The following is a 23358-nucleotide window of genomic DNA, read 5'->3' on the forward strand; positions in this document are numbered from 1 at the left end:
GCTTCCGAGGTGGCCACCCAAAGCCTGAACTGAGCTCCTCAGGAAGATAAACCCCGTGTTAAGTCCTGATCCAACATGTACAGAATAAAAATGGTAGTTGTTTTAGTTTTGGGGTGGCTTTTTGCCTACAAAGGAAAACTTAAATAGATTACTTTTCACTCTTTAGAGTCATGGACCCTTTGGCAGTCTGGTGAAACTTACCCTCCTTAGAATAGTGCTTTCAAACCCATCAAACAAAATACATGAGAAACCACTTATATTGAAATATAGTTATGAAGATATCAAAATGAATTTTGTGCTGTAGGATATTTGTGCATCTTTACTAATGCATTAAATAACAAGAACTAGCAACTGGCCTAATAAAACTACCATCACTTTGGAATAGTGATGAAGCATAAACAAGATCTATTAAATTGTAATGTGATATGAAAATATCTTTGTTTCTACTGGCAATGAAGTCAAGCTACTACTGATACTATTAGGGTTTGTTGCCTATATTCATTACGAAGTGAAGGAAATACTAAATTTCAGGTAAAGGTTAGTGAAAATAGAGTTGTAATTATTTTCCCCTTCAAGCTCACAGACCACTGAATTTGATCCATGAACTCCAGGTTAGGAACTTCAGTCTTAAAAAACTGTTGGAGTCTGTTCTTCTATAACGGAGATGAAAGTTTAAGTTCAAAGACAATGGGCATAGCAGGAGAGATGGGCTGTTTTCTCAACTCGTGCAAGATCATTCTAGAAGAAGTAATTCCAACAGCCATGTGTCATACATGTGACAAGGGCAGCCGTTTTAAGACATGCTGCCTACACTGCCTGCTGTATACATACACTGTAGAGGATGTCGGAGGTCTTTTCCTATGACTCCATTACTCTAGTGACCACATAATTTTTTATCCAAATGGAGACACTGAGAATGAAAGTGCCTCAAATAAATATTTCAGTACCATAGGCGTAGCATTAAACCTCTCATGGGCAGACTGGGAAATATGGTCGCACTGTCTGGAATTCACCTGAAATACTGCAGCTGCCTGCAGTAACAACACAAAATTAAATGACACATTATTAATGATATAAATCTGTGTTTGCCTTTCGCTTTCTCGTTCATAGCTTCCAACAGTCTTTGGTCTTCTATTCTCAATGCCTCTTCAGTGGCTTTTCTGAAATGAAAAGATCCAAAATTTAATCAACTTTGGAAATTCAGATATCTCACAATATTATAGAATTTGAAGCTTATAGTGGTAAGAAATAGAGTAAATTGTGTATAGTGTTCATTGTACTTAACTTTGTGATGTAAATGTTTAATTTGCTCATGTTGAAGCCACTTAATTTTCAGGGTTTTCCCCCCATTTTTTGTTTTGTGGGGTTTTTTTTTTGTAAGAAAAGTTGCAATGTTATACTTTAAAATTTTTTGGCTATTAATTAGGAACTCTGTCAAAATTAATAAAGAATTATCTAACTCTAAGCTGAAAAGGTAAATGGGAGAAGTTGTACCATTTCCCCTTTTGAGTAAGCCAGAAAAGTCCACAAAAAATGTTAAGTGACAAAAAAGTATAATATAAAACAATGTATAATAGAATTCAAAATTTGTATTTAAAGTTTACATAAATGATGATAAAAAGCCTAGAAGAATACTAATCAAATTGCTAATAATAATTATTTCTGGATGTTGCCACTATGAGAGTTTTTTTATTTATTATTTTTTGCATTTAAAAATTTTCTATACTGAATAAATAATTATCTTTGTACTAAGAAAAATTATTTCCTGATTTCGTTTCTCTTCAACACAGCAATAATGAAAGTTGAAGAGACCAGAAATATGGAAACTTAAATATCTGGAGGGAATCTGTTTTTCATTAGGGTTGAAGCCTTAAGCCTGCCTTAATGGTGAAGACAGGTATTAGAAAGTCAGTGAAGTGATGGAGAGGGTAGCCCGGGTGGCTCAGCGGTTTAGTGTCGCCTTCAGTCCAGAGCATGATCCTGGAGACCTGGGATCCAGTCCCACGTCGGGCTCCCTGCATGGAGCCTGCCTTTACCTCTGCCTGTGTCTCTGCCTCTCTCTGTCTCTCATGAATAAATAAATAAAATCTTAAAAAAATAAATAAAAAAGAAAATACTTCAATCTTATTTAGAAAAAGTGATGGAGAAAGGCAATATTTATTAAAAATTAAAATGTATATACCTTTGACCTAGAAATTCTATTAGCTTTTAGGAATCAGCATATTATTGCACAAAGAAACAAGTATAAGAGAGTTGACTGCATCCTTTTAAAAATAATATCAAAAACCTGTACCAAGTATTCACCAACAGGAGTCATGTAGAGCCCATTCATATAAGCTGCTCATGGGGCAGCTGGGGCAGTTTTCCTATTTTATAGGGCTGTCATTCTCCATATTCAGTGTTCGCTGCATCCTTTCCCCATCCTGTGAAAATCTAGTTACTTCTTTTCTCTTCAAAAGATATTACTACAGTTCTTATAGAAGATACGTCAGGAAAACAGTAATTAAAGCCATTCTTTTTAAAAAAAAATATTTATTTATTAGAGAGAGAGAGAGAGAGCAGGGAGAGGGATAAGGGGAAAGTACATAAGAGAATTTCAAGTAGACTTGCTGTTGAGTGCAGAGCCCAATGTGGGGCTTGATGACTTGGGGCTTGATTGTGACCTGAGGCAAAAGCAATAGTCGGAAGCTTAACTAACTGAGCCACTCAGGTGCCCCTTTTACTTTTCATCAAATAATTTCTTTGATTTGTGGATACTAGTCAGCAAAATTATTTAAGTCACAGATAAACATGGTAAAAAGAATACTCTTATCTGTGGTCACTTTTTTTGTTTGTTTTTGTTTTTGTTTTACAATGTCTTCTGAGAGCAAACATTTGTTCTAGAATAAATCTGATTTGGGGCTATGAAAACATCCACAACTCAGATGCACTTAGACATTCTGAAAGTATTTGTAAAACTATTGTTTTTCTTAGAATTAATTAGAATTGGATCTACTTAGTAGACCACTGTTTTGATGTTAAAGGCATTTCATAAATGTAACTTGTAAGTAGCTATTTAATAGCTATAAAAAAATTCATCAACTTATTTTATTATGCTAGGCAGATTTTTACCTTGCTGCTTCTTCCTCTTTTTTTTTCTTTTGTAGTTCATCTAATAATCTTTCAAAGATCTTAGAGTCAACCTCATGTTTATTCTCTAAATACAGTCTATTAAGTAAATATTTTCCTGAAATACAGATAAAGAGAATAACATTAATTTTGAAGCTCTATAAAATATAATAAGATGCATTTTGGAAATTAATGTTGAAAAATTATTTCTGCCTATATCCAAATAGATTTCCCTTTAAGTATTTCTCTAAATGGACCGTAGGTTCTTCAAAATATTGAGACTGTCTGAAATCCTTTCTAAGAGGTATATATCGGCATTGTGAAAATAACTAAAACATGAAAAGAGGTGGTATATCATATTTTCTCACTGAAAACTCTTTTTCAAATACATTTCCTTAAAAAGCAAGACAAAAGAATATTCTTGGCTTCCATGTTAAAGATTAGTTGGCCATATATGTATGGGTCAACTCAACTCTGGCCTCTCAACTCTATTTCATTGGCCTAGGTGTCTGTTCTTACATCAGTACCATATTGTTTTGATTACTATAGCTTCATTCAAAGTGACAGAATAATTAAAATTTAGTTCTGCTATCTTTAGGTACTTGATATTTCCCATTTGAAGTGAATAAGGACTAATGTATAGTCTTTACTCTCTGCCTTACTTGTTTTTCATTTAGAAGTTATAATGATGACAGGGTGTTAAGTTCTCAGCTCCAAAGAATAAGTGTAAGGACCTGATGGAACAGCCAATGATCCAGCACACCATTCCTGGCCATATACTTGGTGAGAGGGTGCCTCATTTTGTGTACCTCTGGGTTGTGACGGGATGGCTCATGTGGTATTTGTATGTAGGGAGAGTGGAGGGCTTTCCATTTTGTATTTTAACTAAATGTATTGTCAGCATTAAAAACTTCACTTTTAGATTTACATGATAAATATTTACCAACCGTTGTTTTCTGTATCTGATAAACAGATTATTAAATCCGGTATAATTCCTTTATCGACTAAGACTATCCACAGCTCTTTTATAGTAGGGCAGTTGTCCACTATCCATCCTCCATACTTTGGGGCACCAGAACACCTATTTGTGTTTTCTTCCACTACCTGTGGAAAATGACACACTGATATTACCATCATAGACAGAGAAGTCAAGATACTCCTGGTGCAAATCGTTTTTGCAGACCTTATCTTCTTATAATTTTTCAGAGTTATCTTTTGAATTCTTCTGATTCAAGTGGAGGCAAGATGGTGGAAGAGTAGGGGTCTTCAACTCATCTGGTCCCCCAAAATTACCCAGATAACTTTCAAAACATCCTGAACACCTACGAATTCAACCTGAGATTAAAGACAGAACAGCTGGAATGCTACAGAGAGAACCGTTTTCACTTCAAACAAGGTAGGAAGGTGAAAAAAATAAAAAATAAAGTGTGAGAGGGGAACCACAACTAGCTGGGCAAAAGCAGAGCCTCAAAAGCCTCGGGGCACAAAAGCCCAGCCCGGGAGAAGCTGGAAACTTTAAAAATCCATGTCCCTGATGGGAAAGTGCTTAGCAGGGAAATCGAGCAGAATTGCAGGAGGGGCAGTGAGGCCTCAAGATTCCTGGAGTCACTATAAGAGGAGGGGGTGCCCAGGGAAAGCTCACTGCACACTGGGGTCCAATCTCGGTAAAGAGCCGTAGCACCACATCAGAGGTGTTTGGGAGAAGCCCCCCTCCGGTTCCGAGGGCCAGCTCCGGAGCTCCCTTTACCCCAGAGCCTGTCAAGGGGCGGGGCATCTACTCCCGGGCACCCACACCTGAGAATCAGCACAGCAGACCCTCCCCCAGAAGAACTGCTGGAAGGACAAGGGAAAAGTGAGTTTACTGAACAAGCAGCACTGGAAAGCTCCAGGACTGAGGGAAAATAGTATATAAAAGTAGACGATTGTTTTTATTTTTCTTCATTATGACTTGTTTTTATATCAGGTTAAAATTTTCCAATATTTTTTTCTCTTTTCTCACCTTAACTACAATATTTTACCAACTCTTGGTTTTTAAGCTTTTTCCTTTTTTGACTTTCATATTTCTACAATTACACATCTTACATTTATTTTTCAGTTCTGGATTCCCTTCAACGTTCAATTTAATTTTGGTAGATAGGAGATACGGGTTTTTGTTTTGTTGTTTTTTGTTTTTTTTCGGTCTTGTTTTGTTTTACAGTGGTGGAAGTCAGTACCTTCTAACACACGGACCAAAAGACACCCTGAATCAAGTGGAACACCATGTTGATTCATTCTGTGAGACTATACTTTCTCTTCCTTCCCATTCTGTCCCCCTCTTTTATCTTGTTTATGTTTTTATGGTCGATGTTGGGTCTTTATATAAGTATTGCTGGTTTATATAAATTTGGAATTGAGCATCTTCTAACATACAGAACAAAATACACTCAGAATCAAGAGGATCACCCTCTAGGTCCTCTCAGGAAGATTAAATTCTCTCTCCACTACCACTTCCTCACCACCACCCCCTTTTTTTCTTCTTTTTGTTTTTTACTATTTTGTTTTAAAATTTGTTTTTCATTTTAGTGGTCCTTTTGTTTTATTTTGTTCTGTTCTTTTTCTTTTATTTTCTGGTCTCTGACCTCTTCATAATTGTCTAGGGTGCATTTTACTTAGGTTGTGGTTGATATTTTTGACTCAGCTCACTCATATAGCCACTCTACACTGGAAAAAATGACTAGAAGGAAGAATTCACCACAAAAGAAAGAACTGGAAGCTCTCCTCTCTGGCATAGAGTTATTGAACGTGGATTTAAATATGATGTCAAAAATTCAATTCAGAAGTAAAATTATAAAGTTACTGGTGCCTCTGGAAAAAAGCATAAAGGATTTTAGAGACTCTGTTCCTGCAGAATTGAGATCTAATCAGGCCAAAATTAAAAATACTTTAACTGAGATGCAGTCCAAACTGGATACTTTAACTGCTAGAGTTAGTGAGGTGGAAGAGAGAGTGAGTGACATAGAAGACAAGTTGATGGAAAGGAAGTAAGCTGAGGAAAAAAAGAGAAAAACAATTAAGAACCTACGAGGAAAGCCTTGGGGAAATAAATGATACCTTGAGAAGGAAGAATGTATGTCTAATTAGGATTCCAGAAGAGACTGGGAGAAAGAGAGAGAAGGAGGACCACAAAATATATTTGAACAAATCATAACTGAGACTTCCCTAATCTGGGGAGAGAAATAGGCATTCAGATCCAAGAGATAGAGAGGACCCTCCCAATAAAAACCACTCAACACCTCAACATTTAATAATGAAACTTGCAAATTCCAAGGATAAAGAGAAAATTTTTAAAGCAGCTCGAGACAAGAGATTCTTAACTTATATGAGGAGAAATATCAGATTAACAGTAGATCTCTCCACAGACACCTGGCAGGCCAGAAAGGGCTGGCACAATATATACAGGGTACTAAATGAGAAAAACATTCAGCCAGGAATACTTTATCCAGCAAGGCTGTCATTCAGAATAGAAGGAGAGATAAAGAGCTTCCAAGATAGACAGAAACTGAAAGAATATGTGACCACCTAACCAACCGGCTCTGCAAGAAATATTAAGGAGGACCCTGAAAAGAAAGAGGGAGCCCAAAGAAACAATCCACAAAAACAGGGACTATATAGGTAATACGATGACACTAAATTCATATCTTTCAATAGTTACTCTGAATGTGAATGGGCTACATGATCCCATTACCATTCAACTGATCCTCAAAAGAAAGCTGGAGTAGCAATCCTCCTAGCAGATAAATTAGAGTTTATACCAAAGACTCTAATAAGAGATGAAGAGGGACACTATATCATACAGGATCTATCCAACAGGAAGACCTAACAATTATGAATATTTATGCTCCTAATGCAGGAGCTTCCAAGTATATCCATCAATTAATAACCAAAGTAAAGAGTCACTTGCCATCAGGGAAATACAAATCAAAACCACAATGAGATACCACCTCACACCAGTGAGAATGGGGAAAATTAACAAGGCAGGAAACCACAAATGTTTGAGAGGATGTGGAGAAAAGGGAACCCTCTTACACTGTTGGTGGGAATGTGAAGTGGTGCAGCCACTCTGGAAAACTGTGTGGAGTTTCCTCAAAGAGTTAAAAATAGACCTGCCCTAAGACCCAGCAATTGCACTGCTGGGGATTTACCCCAAAGATACAGATGCAATGAAATGCTGGGACACCTGCACCCTGATGTTTCTAGCAGCAATGTCCACAATAGCCACACTGTGGAAGGAGCCTCAGTGTCCATCGAAAGATGAATGGATAGAGAAGCTGTGTCTATGCATATAATGGAATATTCCTCAGCCATTAGAAACGACAAATACCCACCATTTGCTTCAACGTGGATGGAACTGGAGGGTATTATGCTGAGTGAAGTAAGTCAATCGGAGAAGGACAAACATTGTATGTTCTCATTCATTTGGGGAATATAAATAATAGTGAAAGGGAATAGAAGGGAAGGGAGAAGAAATGGGTAGGAAATATCAGAAAGGGAGACAGAACATGAAGACTCCTAACTCTGGGAAACAAACTAGGGGTGGTGGAAGGGGAGGAGGGTGGGGGGTGGGGGTGAATGGGTGACAGGCACTGAAGGGGGCACTTGACGGTATGAGCACTGGGTGTTATTCTGTATGTTGGCAAATTGAACACCAATAAAAAATAAATTTATTATTTAAAAAATAAATAAATAATAAAAATAAAAAATGAAAAAAAACAAAGTAAAGAGATACTTAGAAAATAATACAATAGTAGTAGGAGACTTCAACATGGCACTCTCAGCAAAAGACAGATCTTCTAAGCAGAACATCAACAATGAATTCTTCTGACTCAAAAGAAAAAAAAGTCATTTAATTTTAAAGAAACACTTAATTTTAAAGAAATAAAGCTAAGTTTTAAAAATTAAGAACGAGAAGCAAAAGCCCTTATTAAATAAATATAACAATACATTTTGCTATCTGTTATTCAGTATTACAGATCCTGATTTAGGAGGTCTTGGGTAGGGCCCAAGAGTGTGCATTTCAAACATTTCCCAAGTGACAGTGGTCCATGGACCACTCTTTGAGTAGCAGGGGTCCAGTTCAGCTTGCTGGTTTTAATGACAACACTCTTCACTTCCCTCTTGCTTTTTATCCCTCAGTGCGAGAGCTGAGAAGGTACTGACATGGTTTCTAAAAGCAGTAGGAAGGAATCAGGTGAAAATAAACCTTGAAGGTGCTTAAGGAGTTCTGCTAAACTCTGCCCCCAGCCTCCCTCTGGCAGTACACCAACTCTGAGGGGTTCAAGTTTGTGTGTCATTAGGTAATCATAGGATATTAGAAATCAGAGGGGAAGAGATGTCACGAGGATGGGTATAACCAGCTTCTGCAGAATTTTTTTTTTTATTTTTTTAAATTTATTTTATGATAGTCACAGAGAGAGAGAGAGAGGCAGAGACACAGGCAGAGGGAGAAGCAGGCTCCATGCACCGGGAGCCCGACGTGGGATTCGATCCCAGGTCTCCAGGATCGTGCCCTGGGCCAAAGGCAGGTGCCAAACCGCTGCGCCACCCAGGGATCCCGCTTCTGCAGAATTTAAGATTACCTACCTACCTACCTACTTTCCATCTGAATGAAGAGTCCTTTATTTTTTTAATTTTTATTTATTTATGATAGTCACAGAGAGAGAGAGAGAGAGAGGCAGAGACATAGGCAGAGGGAGAAGCAGGCTCCATGCATCAGGAGCCTGACGTGGGATTCGATCCCGGGTCTCCAGGATCGCGCCCTGGGCCAAAGGCAGGCGCTAAACCGCTGTGCCACCCAGGGATCCCTGAATGAAGAGTCCTTTAAAAGAAGAATTTTAAACACCTTGAAGTGCTTAACATAGAGAATTAGGGGAAACAAGAGAAAACTATTAAAAAAGAAATATAAATGAAATAAGTCAGACAAAGAAAGACAAATACTATTATAATCTCACTTATATGTAGAATCTAAAAATAACTGAACTCATAGAAACAGAGAACAGATTGGTGGTTGCCAGAGGTAGGGGTGAGAGTGGGGAGAATAGGTGAAGGTCGTCAAAAGGTATAAATTTATAATTATAAGGTAAATAGGTCCCGGGGGTATAATACTCAGCATGGTTTGACTATAGTTGACAATACTATATTGTATATTCGAAAGTAGCTAAGAGAGTAGATCTTATTAATTTTGATCACACACACACAAAACTAATATGTGAAGTGATGGTGTTAACTAAAATTATTGTGGTAAACATTTCACAATATCTACATATATCATTATGTTGCAAACCTTAAACTAATATAATGTTATATGGCATATACAACTCAAGCTGAATAAAAGAAATATAGATGGTTAATGAAAATTTTACTGTCCAGTTTCAATCAAAGATATTAAAATGAAAGCAATACTGAGATATAATTTATAGGGAATCCCTGAGTGGCTCAGCGGTTTGGCACCGGCCTTTGGCTTAGGGTGTGATCCTGGAGTCCCAGGATCAAGTCCCACATTGCGCTTTCTGCATGGAGTCTGCTTCTCCCTCTGCCTCTCTCTCTCTCTCTCTCTCTGTCTCTCATGAATAAATAAATAAAATCTGTTTAAAAAAAAAAGAGATATAATTTATAATTTCTCCATCTAAGTTTTTTTAAATTAATGCCTTCATAGTATTTTATCAAATGAGTAGATCTTAATTTGTTTAATTGTTCTCTAAATATCTACATAATTTTAAATTTTAATATAACACTGTGATGAATATCTGTATATACAAATCTATGCCCAAATATTATATTAGGTTAGATTCCTAGATTATGTGTTTTTATGTCAAAAGGTATAAGGGAATGAGCATTTTAAAGACCTTTCACACACATTGCCACATTGCTTCCAAAACATCTGTATCAATTTTCACTCTTTCTATTTGACCATCTCATTATAACCTCACTAGTATGGATTTTTATATATTTTTGAAAATCTTTGGCAATTTGACAAGAACTTGTATCCCACTGTTTTAAGTTTCATATTTTTTTCAAAATTTGAACATTAAAATTTCCAATTAACCACATGCATTTCTTCTTTGATGAAACAATCTGTATCTTTTGCCTGCTTTTTTTAAAAAAATATATTTTTTATTTATTCATGAGAGACACAGAGAGAGAAAGAGGCAGAGACATAGGCAGAGGAGAAGCAGGCTTCCTATGGGAAGCTCGATGTGGGACTTGATCCCAGGACCCCAGGATCACACCCTGAGCCAAAGGCAGATGCTCAACCAACTGAGCCACCCAGACATCCCTGCCTGCTTTTATATATGGTATTCCATTTTCCTTGATTTGTAAGAAATCTTTATATTAATGAATTAATGTTATATTTATTATAAATACTTTTTGACCTTTGTCCTAAGATTATGATTTTCATGGTGTTTTTATAGAGAGAATTATTATTAAGTAGCCTCTCTATTAAGAATTTGCTTTAAGACTTTTCCACTGTGTTTGTGCAGGTCCAAATGCAGGTTTTCATTCTGATTTTATCTCAAAGGACTCTGAGAGAAGGGAGAAGGTGAAACATTATGGGCACATCCACTGCCTCAAGGGAAGAGGTTCTGAAGGGAGGCACTCAGGCCTGGACATTTCAATGCCGAGGGGAGGAACATTTCCAGAGGTGAGGACTGACAATATAGGTTTTGGGTGTATCAGCAAAACAGCTTAGGTGTAGGAATCTGTTGAAGGAGATTCCCCAGTTGAGATTATTGTGGAGAAAAGGGGGAACCTTCCTTAGGATTTCCGATCTTAAAGAATTCCAGAGTGTATGGTCCAAGAGAGCAGTGGTGGGACTCAGCCTTGTGGGGCAAGTGGTAGGGAGGGGGCCCCAGGGAGGCCTTGGTGCATAGTCTATATCTGGCCTAGTCATCACGGGAGCCATGGAAGTGGGCTCTCAGATGTTTGACTAGCTGAAAATAAAGTGGCATTCCCTTTGGACATCCTCAGGGGAGGGTTGAGTGGGAGAAAGTAATATTTAGAAAAATGGTATAACATTTTCATGCACTGTTCATCCTTCTATCCCTTTGTGATTTTAACTTAATAAAAAATTTCCTCCTGCATTTAAATATGCTAACTCTGGATTCCTGTATTCTATGCTATTCCCTGTTTATTTTTAATTTTACCACTTGTGAGTATGTGTAGATATGTACATATACATACATATATATGTTTATCACTTGTATATACAAATATTTACCACTCTGAAGAAATATACCTGAGAGAGAGCGATTGAGAGAAGAGATTGGGAGAATCAGAGGAAGTACATGACACAGAGAGACATGGGAGGCACAGTAAAATATCATGACCATGTGAAGAACACAGATATAAGGGCAGAAATGGAGATGTTTTAGAGAAAAAAATCATGTGATGAGGGAAGCAGAGCAAAAATGATGTATCACACAGGGAAGGATGCAGTGACTAGATAAACAGGCTGCAGTTATGATGTGCAGCTGGATAGCTCATGGGCTAGAAAACATTCACTGGCAGGTTTGACACAACAGCCTCACTTCCCTTGATGTTGTTCCCTTAACATTTTTTCTGTGAGGTACTGGGCAAATACCTTTGGCATAAGTCTATGTAACAGCTTCAGTCAATGCACTTGTGTAGAGTAATAGGAGCAGAGAGAAGTTCCCAGTGTCCCCCACTCTCTGCTTCTATTGTGTGTCTGTAGCAGGTCAAGGCAGAAACCAGGTAAAAGTGCAAGCAATTTTGTATAGAAAAAAAATTTCTGTGCCTTCTCCATCGCAAGGGAGTGACTCTTCTATCTCTTTGGTAGAAATGATACCTATCATTATTTCTGTATTTTTAAGGCTTCAAAATATTGATAAGCTACAATTCTAAAAGATTCTAAAAGGAGCTGAGATACAGATATGTTTCAGAGTCTTCCTTAACCCATCACTCCAGGAGCCATGCCTAACTGTTCAGTTTGCAAATGAAATAAAACCTATTCTCTTTTCCTGGACGTGATCATATATTAGGCCCAAGACCATCACTTATATCTGTTCTGTATATGGGCTATGAGCTTCAGATCAGAAAATGAAATGTAGTGGGAAGTACAACAGAAAAAGAGGCTAAAATATGATTACAGAAACAACAATTTGAAAACAAAATAGGACCACAGCATTATCTAAAATACATCGAATACCTACAAATAAACCTGCTGAGAGATATTGAAGACCTCTATACTGAAAACTATAAAACAATGTGGGGAGAAATTAAAGACCAAGATAAAGTAAGGCTTTTCTATGCTCATGGGTTAGAAGACCCAATATTGTGAAGATAGTAGTTTTCATCAAATTTATTTACAATTACAATGCACCCAATCACAACTTCAATAGGGGTGTGTGTGTGTGTGTGTGTGTGTGTGTGTATGTTTGCATGTGTCTGCAATTTGATAATTCTGAAATTTATGTGGAAGTGAAAAGGACCCATAATAGCCAAGATACTCTTGAAAAAGCAAGCAGAACAAAACAGCTTATGACAGAGAAGGATGCAGTGACAGGAGAAACAAGCTGTTGAAGGATTCTCTCTTCCAGATTTCAAAAAAAATTTTTTAAGGGTTTTATTCATTCATTCACGAGAGACACACAGAGAGAGATAGAGGCAGAGACACAGGCAGAGGGAGAAGCAGGAGGTGGCGCTTAACCGCTGAGCCACCAGGGCTGCCCCAGATTTCAAAATTTATTATAAACTTACAGGAGTTAATATGTGTGGTAGTGGAATGCAGGTAGACAAATAGGTCCATGGAACAGAATGCAGTGTCCAGAAATAGATCACACAGACGTGGCCACTTGATTTATGATAGTGGGGAAAGGTTCGTCTTTTCAATAAATGGTGCTGGAACACAACTGGATATCCATATTAAAAAAAATGAACCTTAATCCTCATGATGTGAGTTTTTTTTAAAAAATCCGTGTAAAAGTATGTATGTATTATTATTTGTCATTGAAGTATGATTGATATACAATATTATATTAATTTCAGGTGTACAACATAGTGATTCTGCAATTAAATACATTAGAAAATGCTCACCATGATAAATGTAGTCACCATCTGCCACCATACAGAGTTATTACAATATTATTGACTACATTCCCTATGCTGTACTTTTCATCCCCTTGACTTCTTTCATAACTTGAAGTTTGCACTTCTTCATCCCCTTCCTCATGTTGTGGTTTTAATTTGTATTTTTCTGATAATGAATGATGTTTTTTTTTTTTATGAATGATGTTGAGTACATTTTAATATGCTTATTGGCTATTTGGGTATTTTTTTGTATGCATAAAAATTAATCCAAAGTGGACATCAGATCTAAATATGAAAGGCAATGCAAAATTTACAGAAGAGAACCTAGGAGAAAATATATCTTCCTGATCTTGAACAGCCAAAGACTTCTGAAATAGGACATAAGAAGCACTACCTATGAAAGAAAAAGTTAATAAATTGGACTTCATTAAAATTAACTCCTAGTATTCAGAATAGAAGATATTTGTAAAGATAGTTGCAACACTTCTAACAAAGGACTCATATTCAGAACACATGACTATAAATGAAGACAAAAATAAACTATTTAAAAATGAGCAAATGACATAAAGGAGCACATTTCTTTATCTGGCTACTTTTTTTTTAAGAACCTTATTTTTCTTGTTTTAGAGCAGTTTTAGGTTCAATCCAACTACTTTCTAAAAATAGCCTTACTACTCACAGAGACCATCAAAATTGATGACAAGTCAATCTCCTACACAGGTCTCTGTTCTCTTGAGAAAGACAATCTGATAAGAGATTTGATGTTAAAATCTCACGTGGTTTAAACTCCTCCACCATCCCAGAGTGGCAGTTTATCATCTAGTGACACTATATACTTCCTATATCAGAGGTCTTTTTAGTATTCCTTGTAGATGTGTATCTTCTAGAATAACCTCTGAGGAGAATGAAGGAAATTTTCAGCGAAGGGCAAAGATGGGACTTCCACAGTGCTAAAGATGTCCCTTACCTGTGTGTCTCTCCTCCGGGATACTTTGTCTCACTTTCCATGCGGAGATGACAGCCCTGGTTGCAGGTGGGATTCCTACACCCTGTACATATGTACTTACCACATAGTACATGATAACTCGAAGATTGGATTATGCCTCAGCCTTCCCACCTGACTGATAGCTCCTTAAAGAGCTGTGTTTAATTCATCCTCATATCCCTAGTAGTTAGCACATTACAGGGCAATAGTAGGTCCTCAGAATTTTCCTGAAGTAACCAACTGGTGTCAGAACAACTTGAGGAGATACAGAAGAAGTTGCAAAGTTGAAAGCTCTCTATGGAGAGCTTGGAGGAGACAGCAACTCACCTTGGGTACAGTCTGGGGCTCCAGGAGCCCACCAAAGAAGATTGTTGAGAGTCCAAAACAGATTTGTTGTCTTTGACTTTTGCCCTGGAAGCTTACTCAAGGTCTCTGTACAAAATAGATCCATATGGATATATTGTTTCTTATAGGCCAAAGATAAACCTTCTGATTTGCCAGCGGTATAACATACCACCTGAGGCTTTATTTTACCCTTAGATTGAACAATCACTTGTGTGTCCATTCATTTCCCTTATGAATACATGTTCAAGGTGGTCGGGTGAAATAAATCAGCTATGGAGTGAAATTTGTCTGTTTCCAACTAATTAGCTCATAGATGAAATACCTAACTTTGGTATTGGCTTCACGGGCACGATATTTTAACCAACTGAACCCCATTAAAGAAAAGTTAATGAAGAATTAATTTCAAAGCTATGAAATGATATTGCATAATTGTTGATATATTAAAAAATTACCAAAGGGCATAAGCATTCGGATCTGGATTTCTTACCTCTTTGATGATTTCCTCTAGGATTTCAGCATGTTTTTCATACGGCTGTTCAAAGTTCATATCCTTCGTCATTTTTATAGTCTCCTCTAGTATAGAAACCACCTCTGGATGCTCTGCAGTTACCTCTTCTATTGAGTCTTCTAATAGGTCTAATGTAAAATAATTTTAGTGGACAGTGCTATTGGCAATAGAACATGATTGCTAATACTTGATCCAAGAAAGTACTAGTTTTGTGTTACCACGGTACATGCTTTAAGAAGAGGGAGATAGACTAGGGAGGAAAGGTTAAGTCAGGAAACATAAAACATCAGAGCAGTGGCTTAAAGCCAGTGTATCAGAATGAAAGTGAATGAGGTAAGAAGTCATGTCCAGCAGGAGTCAATACCCAGGAAGCCAGGTAGAAGAGATAGGGACCAAAGGATTCCAGGGTCAAGCTAAAACGTGAGCATCTAGGGGATGAATCAGAAAACAAGATGAATGCTTCCAATTATAAGCATGGGACCATGTGAAACTGTGAGAGGATAAGGGGTAGGCAAGTAGGCAGGGGTGGAAGAAAGGGTGCCACAGGCTGATTTTTCAAGTGTTGTACTTCCTTCTTGCCCTCACTGTGTGCTAACTCCTTACACAGCTGAGTTGGCCCATAGGCTACATCATGATGTGGTACTCATCTACTCCTCTAATAAGACAGAAGATTGGCAGCTGCACCTGACTCCTCGACCTCTGCCTTTCCAGCTGTGCTTCCTGACCTGCTGCCCCAGTGCTCCATCACCAGGGTCTTCTGATAGAGCCCAATCTATCCTAGCCCAGAAATCTCCAAAGGGCCTTCCAAGAGCAACTGCTTACTGCCCTCTGCTGTGAAGTGGGAGGTTTGTTGTTGGGGATGTACAGAACCAGCAGTTCCTTGAGAGCCAGAGTGGAAGAGTCAAAAACCCACAATCTTCCTTCCTGTAGCCTTGAGAAGGTGGTATGATGAGGCAGAAATAACCAGGCAAAGATACCAAATGTTCTAGAAGCTGCTAGTTGTTCACTCAATATCCATTCTTCTCTTTCTTAGTAACAGAATCCTGATTTTGTTGGGGTCAGCAACGTGCCCAGCTAAAAACACTACATCTTCCAACTTCCCTTATAACTTAGGTGGCCCATAGATAACATGCAAGCAGATTTATTTTTTTCCCTGGTGAGTCTTCCTGTTATCTCTTTAAAGAGGAATAACTCAGCTGGGTGGAGCGCTAGTTTTTGTCCCTTGCCTTCTCCCTCTTCCTACTAAGCATATTGATATAACAGCTGAGTACCACCAGCCATTTTGTAACTTATTCTGGTAGCCACATGCTGGGGATGGCCAGCCCTTGTCTTCACAATATTCTTTTTCACCAAAACAATATATCACATTATCTTTTTGTGTGTGTGTTCTTGCATGTCTGTTTACAATAGAGTAGCCTTTAACATAGAGTATTAATAATTTTTTTAAAATCACATATTTCTCCTTCAAAATTCTGAAGGAATTATTTGTGATTTTCAGATCCAAAATCTAAGAGAATCAAATTACCCAAACATTAATTTTCCCTTTTTGGATTCCAACTTAAGATCTTGACCAGAGCCTTGAAAACTTCCTTTAAATGTAGATGGTTCACTGGTTTCTTTCTCATCTGTGAATAAAACATTGCTAACACCTAAAAACCAGTATTACATTGTAGGCGATTGCCAAAGAAGAGTGTGGTATGTATGGGTCCAGGGAACCAGGACTCGTGTTCCCAAATTTTTTTAAATTGAAATTACAATCACAGTAATTAAATAGGTAAATAGAAGGCACATAATATCCGCAGTGAAAATAATGACTTAACCTATAACAAATCCAAGAGAAATTTTAGTTTCATATAATGCCAGTGGATCTAAATTGGAAAAAAAAAATATATCAAATTTGCTGCTCCTGATGTAACTAACCATCTCCTGGCTTCAAGAGGTAAAGGCTTGCAGGGAGACTGTCTTTTTACCAGGGCATGCCTCTACCTTGAACTGCCTCCCCTACAGAGAAAACAGGCAGTACGGGGAAGGGGCTTTCTTTCTGTTTTGGTGCTAGGAACTCGGCAGCAGCTGGGATGAGGCTGGCAGATGTTACTTGGCCAAAATTTTAATATCTCGGGTCCTCCTGTGAAGAGAGAGAGTGTGTGTGTGTGTGTGTGTGTGTGTGTGTATTGGAGGAGGAGAGCCATACATAAGTTTCTGACAGTACCCAGTTCAATTCCTACTAGGCTTAAAATAAACACCAGCCAAGCACACATCTGTCTCAATTAAGAGGAACCAACCAAACAAAAAATCAGCTCTACATTATATAACACAGTGATTTACAGAAGCATTTAAAAACAATACCAAAAGGTTGGACCCATAGAAAAAAAAAGAATATAAGTATATATTAAATCTCTGGCTGAGAAGATGACTTTGTAAAATCTGAAAGGAAATGGAAGAAATCAATAAAGTGAAAGTAATGATTTGACCATAAAACTATGAAAAATCCCGCTACTTCAAAAATAGCAAAGTGATTTAAAAGACAAATGACCCAATGTGGAAAAAAAAATGAAAAATAAGTGACTGATACAGAAAGTTTTATAGAAACCATATAACTGATATAGAAACTTAGAAAATGAGCCAAAGACAAAAATGGTCACCTCAGAAAAGAAGAAACATGTGGTTAATAAATATTAAAATATTAAATTTCAGAAATAGTCAAATAAAAATTGAATTATATTTTAAAAGAAAATATGCCAAGGAAACAGTAATACATATTTTGTATATTACTGAGGGGAACATAATTTGGAATAACTTTTTTTTTTTGGAATAACTTTTATGCAAAGCAATTTGGCTCTGTCTATATCTTCATACTAATTAAACTTGTGATTCCACCAATGTCAGCATGCAGACAATGTAAACACGTCATTAAAGCATTATTTGTAGTAGTGAAAAAAATCTGAAAAATAAGTTTACAACACAAAGTACTACCTAAAACTATTATCTATGAATAGGGAAATTGTGCAGTAATTTAAAATGAGAATTAAAATACTTCCTAATGAAGTAATATAAATAAATGTTGACTTATAAATAAAAAAAGGTAAAAATAGTTTACACTGTAATTACGTTAATATACGAATGGAAAAAAATTTTAAGGGTAAATAGCACTAAATGGTAACATTTCACAGATCACACTCTAGGTTTGTGATGTTCTGATTCCAGAATGTTAGACAGCTCTTAAGAAAGAATTTATTATCTTATTAGATTTTTCTTAGAAAATCTATTTCTGTTCTATAGCTGCTCAGTTTAAATCTATAAGCAAAAACCCATTTTTTTCAACTTATGTGTCCAATATGGGGCATCATTTTAAGCTTCAATATAAACATGATAAAATACGAAATAAATGGAAATAAGATCCATATGCATGGCATGAGCCATTCATTTTGTTACCATCTTTACCAGTTTTAGAGGCTTGATCCTGAAGGACATTTTCTGAACTCTTTTTGTCTTCATTGTCTTCTAAAAGGCTTTCTCTTTGGGATTCATGGGTGAACACTGCATGAAAGAATTATATGCTTTAACAGCTAATCTGTTTAGATTAGGAAAGATTTGTCTAAGAACATCAGGAATATATATATTTTTTACCATCTTCATCAAATGAAGACCGCGACTCTTCTAAGGTCTTATACGGATCAGTTGGGAACTTGCCATATTCTTTCCCTTCAAATTCTCTTTCAAGATCTCTTAAAGTTGACTGTTCTAAAAGATAGTAATGGGTTGTGTTAGCAAAATATAGTTGGCAGTGGGGAGACAGGGATGGTCATTAAATCTGCTTTAAAGACTGGCAGACTTGAATGTGAGTTCTGACTCAGGGAGTGTGGCTTTGGCAAATCATTTGATCTCTCTGTTTTGATTTCTACTGGGCATAATGAGGATCATCAAATCATCCAAGTATTGTTTTAAGGATTAAATGAGTAGACTCAGACACTGAGGAAAATGCTTGGCACACAAGCAGCCTATTGCATGTTAGCTGCCATCCTCCGTATTACTATAGAAGTGAAATTAGCAAAACTAGCGGTAGAACCAGCTAATTAGTGGAACCAGAAAATTCCATTTAAAACAATTTTTAAGGGATCCCTGGGTGGCGCAGCGGTTTGGCGCCTGCCTTTGGCCCAGGGCGCGATCCTGGAGACCCGGGATCGAATCCCACGTCGGGCTCCCGGTGCATGGAGCCTGCTTCTCCCTCTGCCTGTGTCTCTGCCTCTCTCTCTCTCTCTCTCTCTCTCTGTGACTATCATAAATAAATAAAAAAAACAATAAAAAATAAAACAATTTTTAAGAACCCTACTGTCAGATTTAGAGTAATTATGGAATTTGAAAAAGAAAAGGAAGAGCTTCTTAAGTTTGCAGTGTATACAGAGATGGCATCTGTTTCTATATTCTAGTGGGAGAAAGCAATTTGTGGAAAGACCTAAAATCTATGATTTTGTGCCATAATTTGATGTGAAAGGAATTACTACAGAGTCTAAGAAATAGTACCCATCACTGTTCTTCCTCCTGGATCTTGGCTAATTCCTTCTTGATCCAGGTTTCAATTAAATGTCCTCTCTTCAGAGAGGTCTTCCCTGCTCATCAGAACACTCCAGCACCCCTGCCCTAATCACCACCTGACCCGGTACTGTGTTCTATTTTTTCTATCTGTTCACTTGTTTTTCCCCCTCTATTCTCCATTAAAATGTGACAACCACAAAGATAGGAGTTTCATGTGTCTTGTTCACCTCCGTAGCCCCATACCTAGAATTACACCTAATACAAAGTACTCAGGTTGAATGAATTAATGAATTCATTCTGTCCAGCCTTAAACAAATTGAATAACAAGCCCTCTTTGTAGTCTTCATCAATATTTATTAAGCATTAGTTTATGAGTTGTCCATGAATATTTTTAAAACTTTTGGTTTTCATTTTGAGGATAATATACTAAAAATATAAGTTCATTATTTGGATGGCATGCAAATAATGTAGTTTTTTAAAAGATTTTATTTGAGAGAAAGAGAGAGAGAGCACATGTGTGCATGAGTGCCCACAAGCAGGAGAAGGGGCAGAGGGAGGGGGGAAGCGGACCCCCCCCACTAAACAGGGAGCCTGATACGGGGCTCTACCCCAGGAGCCGAGGATCATGACTTCAGCCGAAGGCAAACACTTAACCGACTGAACCACCCAGGCATCCAAGGGTGGCACGTAATCTTAGTGCTGGTCTTTTTGCTGTTGGGCACCATGTTGGACTCTTTTACTTATTTGTAGGCTGATGAGAAAGAAGAGGCAGATTAGGCAAATAACCTGTTCTTTCCTAGCAAAAGCTCAACGTTGCCATGCAGGAAGGGATAATTTCCTTACTATTTAAACAGTTTCAAGAACAGAAAATGGTAGAAGCTTTGCAATTTATGTGAAAAGTTTTCCTCATCTGTAAAGTTACAGAATTGTGTTAATTGATCACTAGGGCTTCTTTCAGTTTTGTTGCCTTATGACTGTTTTGAACTTGAAATTAATACCTCCAAAGAGAAGACATTAATTACGATTGGGGCTGACAGCAGCAGCAGCAGCAGCAGCAACGTAAACTCCACGAGAATCCGGTGGAGTGCCCTTGTCACTACTGGTTATCAATAAAGGTATAAATTCTATTCAGTCTCTGGCCAATTCACAAAAGTAAATCCAAATTGGGAAGCTCTTTCTGAGCTCTCTGATTCCTTTCCTTAGAGGTCAAGGATTGAAATCTTTTCTCTGTTTACGAATCAGGTTTATGTATATTTGTGTCTCCAACAAAGTATTAAGAGGCGACACTGTAGAAGGTGCCAGGGTTACCAAGGTGAGCAAAGCAAGTCCCAGCCCTCAGGCAGCCAAGGCTGAATTGTTGACCTACGCTCGGAACACACATTTGACAGAGACGGTTCACCTTGTCTTTTAGCTTGTAGTTTTATGAGAAGCTGCTCTCTCACAGCTTTAATCGCCGTTTCAGTGGCCTGGGCTATGGTATCTCTTACTAACGTTTCAAGGGCTTTATCAAAACGCGGTTGAACAAGCTTGGCATAGTCAATTACCTGCAAAGAATATTTGAGAAAACCAACAGAAGCAGAAATCACTGGGAATTCTTGAACACATTGTGCATCTATATCTATTTCTATATCTAGACTTATCTACCTTAAACATCTCAATGGCTACTTGAGGTATGTTATTTTCAGAATCCAACGATTTTTGAGAACATGCCTTCATAGAAATTCAGTCCTACTTTTCATGTAGTATGATATGCTTACATATGTATGTGTCATGTAATATATATTCGAGCTACACATTTTTTTCAAGCTACACATTTTAAAAAAAAATCAATTTTGTGTGTATGACTTACAATAAACTTAAATCCACTTTAAATATACAGTGTGATGAGTTTTGACAAATAAGTACACATAACAACAACTACAATGAAGATATAGAACATTCATACCACCCCAAAAAGTTCCCTCATGCTTTTTTATAGTCAGTTCCCAGCCCCTGGCCACCCCTGTTTTCTGTCACTATATATTAGTTTTACCTCTTCTAGAATTTCATATAAATAGAATCATACAGTATGTAATCTTTTCCAAGCGTTTCCCCTTAGTACAATCTTTTTGAGATTCATCAGTGTAAGTGTATATATCAGTAATCAGTTCTCTTTTATTGTTGAGTAGTATCCCTGTATGAAGATTTTTTTTTTAATCCATTCATCTTTGATGGATATTTGGACTTTTCCAATTTGGGGCTTCTATAAATAAACTAGTAATGAACATCTATGAGGAAGTCTTCTTGTGGACATATGCTTTTATTTACCTTGGACAAATGCCTAGAGGTGGAATTACTGGGTCATATGGTAAGTGGATATTTGATTTTATAATAAGCCATTAAACTGTTTCCAAAATGGTTGAATTATTTTATATTTCCACCAGCAATTATAGAAATTACAGTTACTCTGTATCTTTACCAACACTTGGTTTTGTGAATCTTTTAAATTTTAGCCATTCTAGTGGGTATGAAGAAGTATCTCATTGCAGTTTAAATTTACATTCCCCTAATCACAAAAAATTTGAGCTTCTATTATGTGCTACTGGTCATTCTTTTACCTTCATGTTCAACTTTTGCCCATTTAAAAAATTGGATTATAATTCTATATATATATTCTGAATATAAGTCCATTGTAAGGTAGATAATATACTTTGTATTGAATATTAGGATGTTAGAAATAGATTTCTACATGCCTTTTAAGTTTAAATAATATTTTCACACTTTTAGATTCTAGTTTGCTTTTCCTTCAATACACTTGTATTACATTATTCCATGACAAAAAATATACATCTACACATCATTTTTAAAAATTTTTTTTACACATCATTTTTTAAAAAAGATTTTATTTATTTATTCATGAGAGACCCAGAGAGAGAGGCAGAGACATAGGCAGAGGGAGAAGCAGGCTCCCCAGGGGGAGCCTGATGTGGGATTGATTTGATCCTAGGATCCTGGGATCATGACCTGAGCCAAAGGCAGACCCTCAACCACTGAGCCACACAGGTGCCCCTACAGCATCATTTTTTTAATGGATACACAGTATTGTATCAGATGAACATATTGCAGCTTATTTAACTAAAATGCTAATAATATACACTTAGGTATACATGTTTTTGCTATTATAAACTAGGCTATGATGAACAAAGTTATGTATATATCTTTTATAGTTTCTTTAGGAAAAATCTATAAAATAGAATTAACAGTTCAAAGGATATGTATGGACTTTAGGCTCTTACATATTTCTAATTGTCATCCCTAATGGTTATACTCTTCCTAGCAGTGTATGAAAGTGCACTTCCCCCATCCTAGCCACACAACAATATTGGTTGTTAATAGTGATCTTTCAACTCCCAACAGTGAGATCAACATGGCATCTCTCTTGTTATCAGGGAGGTGATAACCCTTTTCTCATGATTCTTGGCTATTCTATTGCATCTATTGTTTTGTGAATGGCTTCTTTGCTATTTTTTTCCACTGGGACTTCATCTGCATATTGATTTGTAAGAGCTCTTTTTGTTTTAAAATTATAATTCCTTTGTCTGACACATACTGTAATGTAATGTGAAATGGCAAACCACAGAATGGTATAAAATATTCATAATGTGTATTGTCAAGAAAGAACTTGTATACAGACAATATAAGGAATTCCTACCAAAAGCATGCAAAAAAATTTTCAATGGACAACAGACTTGAACAAATACTTCAAAAGGAGGCTGAATGGCCAATCAATAAACAGAAGAAAAAGTATTTAGCCTAA

At 37.0% G+C, this 23358-nt stretch overlaps 1 protein-coding gene and 1 long non-coding RNA gene across 7 annotated transcripts in view; one reads left to right on the forward strand and one right to left on the reverse strand.

The window, feature by feature from the left end:
- The window catches only part of AK9 (adenylate kinase 9), a 128013-nt gene that overhangs the window by 66499 nt on the left and 38156 nt on the right, over positions 1–23358 (reverse strand). For all 6 annotated transcript variants that reach the window (XM_049092455.1, XM_049092456.1, XM_049092454.1 and 3 more), the window contains 7 exons: positions 20962–21106; positions 18657–18770; positions 18471–18566; positions 15009–15157; positions 4056–4212; positions 3112–3226; positions 1090–1160 (listed from right to left, as the gene is read on the reverse strand). In XM_049092455.1, coding sequence (XP_048948412.1) covers positions 1090–1160; positions 3112–3226; positions 4056–4212; positions 15009–15157; positions 18471–18566; positions 18657–18770; positions 20962–21106 — 847 coding nt within the window. The remainder of the gene's footprint in view (positions 1–1089; positions 1161–3111; positions 3227–4055; positions 4213–15008; positions 15158–18470; positions 18567–18656; positions 18771–20961; positions 21107–23358) is intronic.
- On the forward strand, positions 406–11218 carry LOC112658438 (uncharacterized). Its single transcript, XR_003135701.3, has 4 exons — positions 406–1241; positions 3786–3891; positions 4315–4504; positions 10664–11218. It is a non-coding gene; the product is annotated as an uncharacterized LOC112658438 (long non-coding RNA).

Source organism: Canis lupus, chromosome 12, assembly GCF_003254725.2.
Source record: "Canis lupus dingo isolate Sandy chromosome 12, ASM325472v2, whole genome shotgun sequence".
Lineage (NCBI taxonomy): Eukaryota > Metazoa > Chordata > Mammalia > Carnivora > Canidae > Canis > Canis lupus.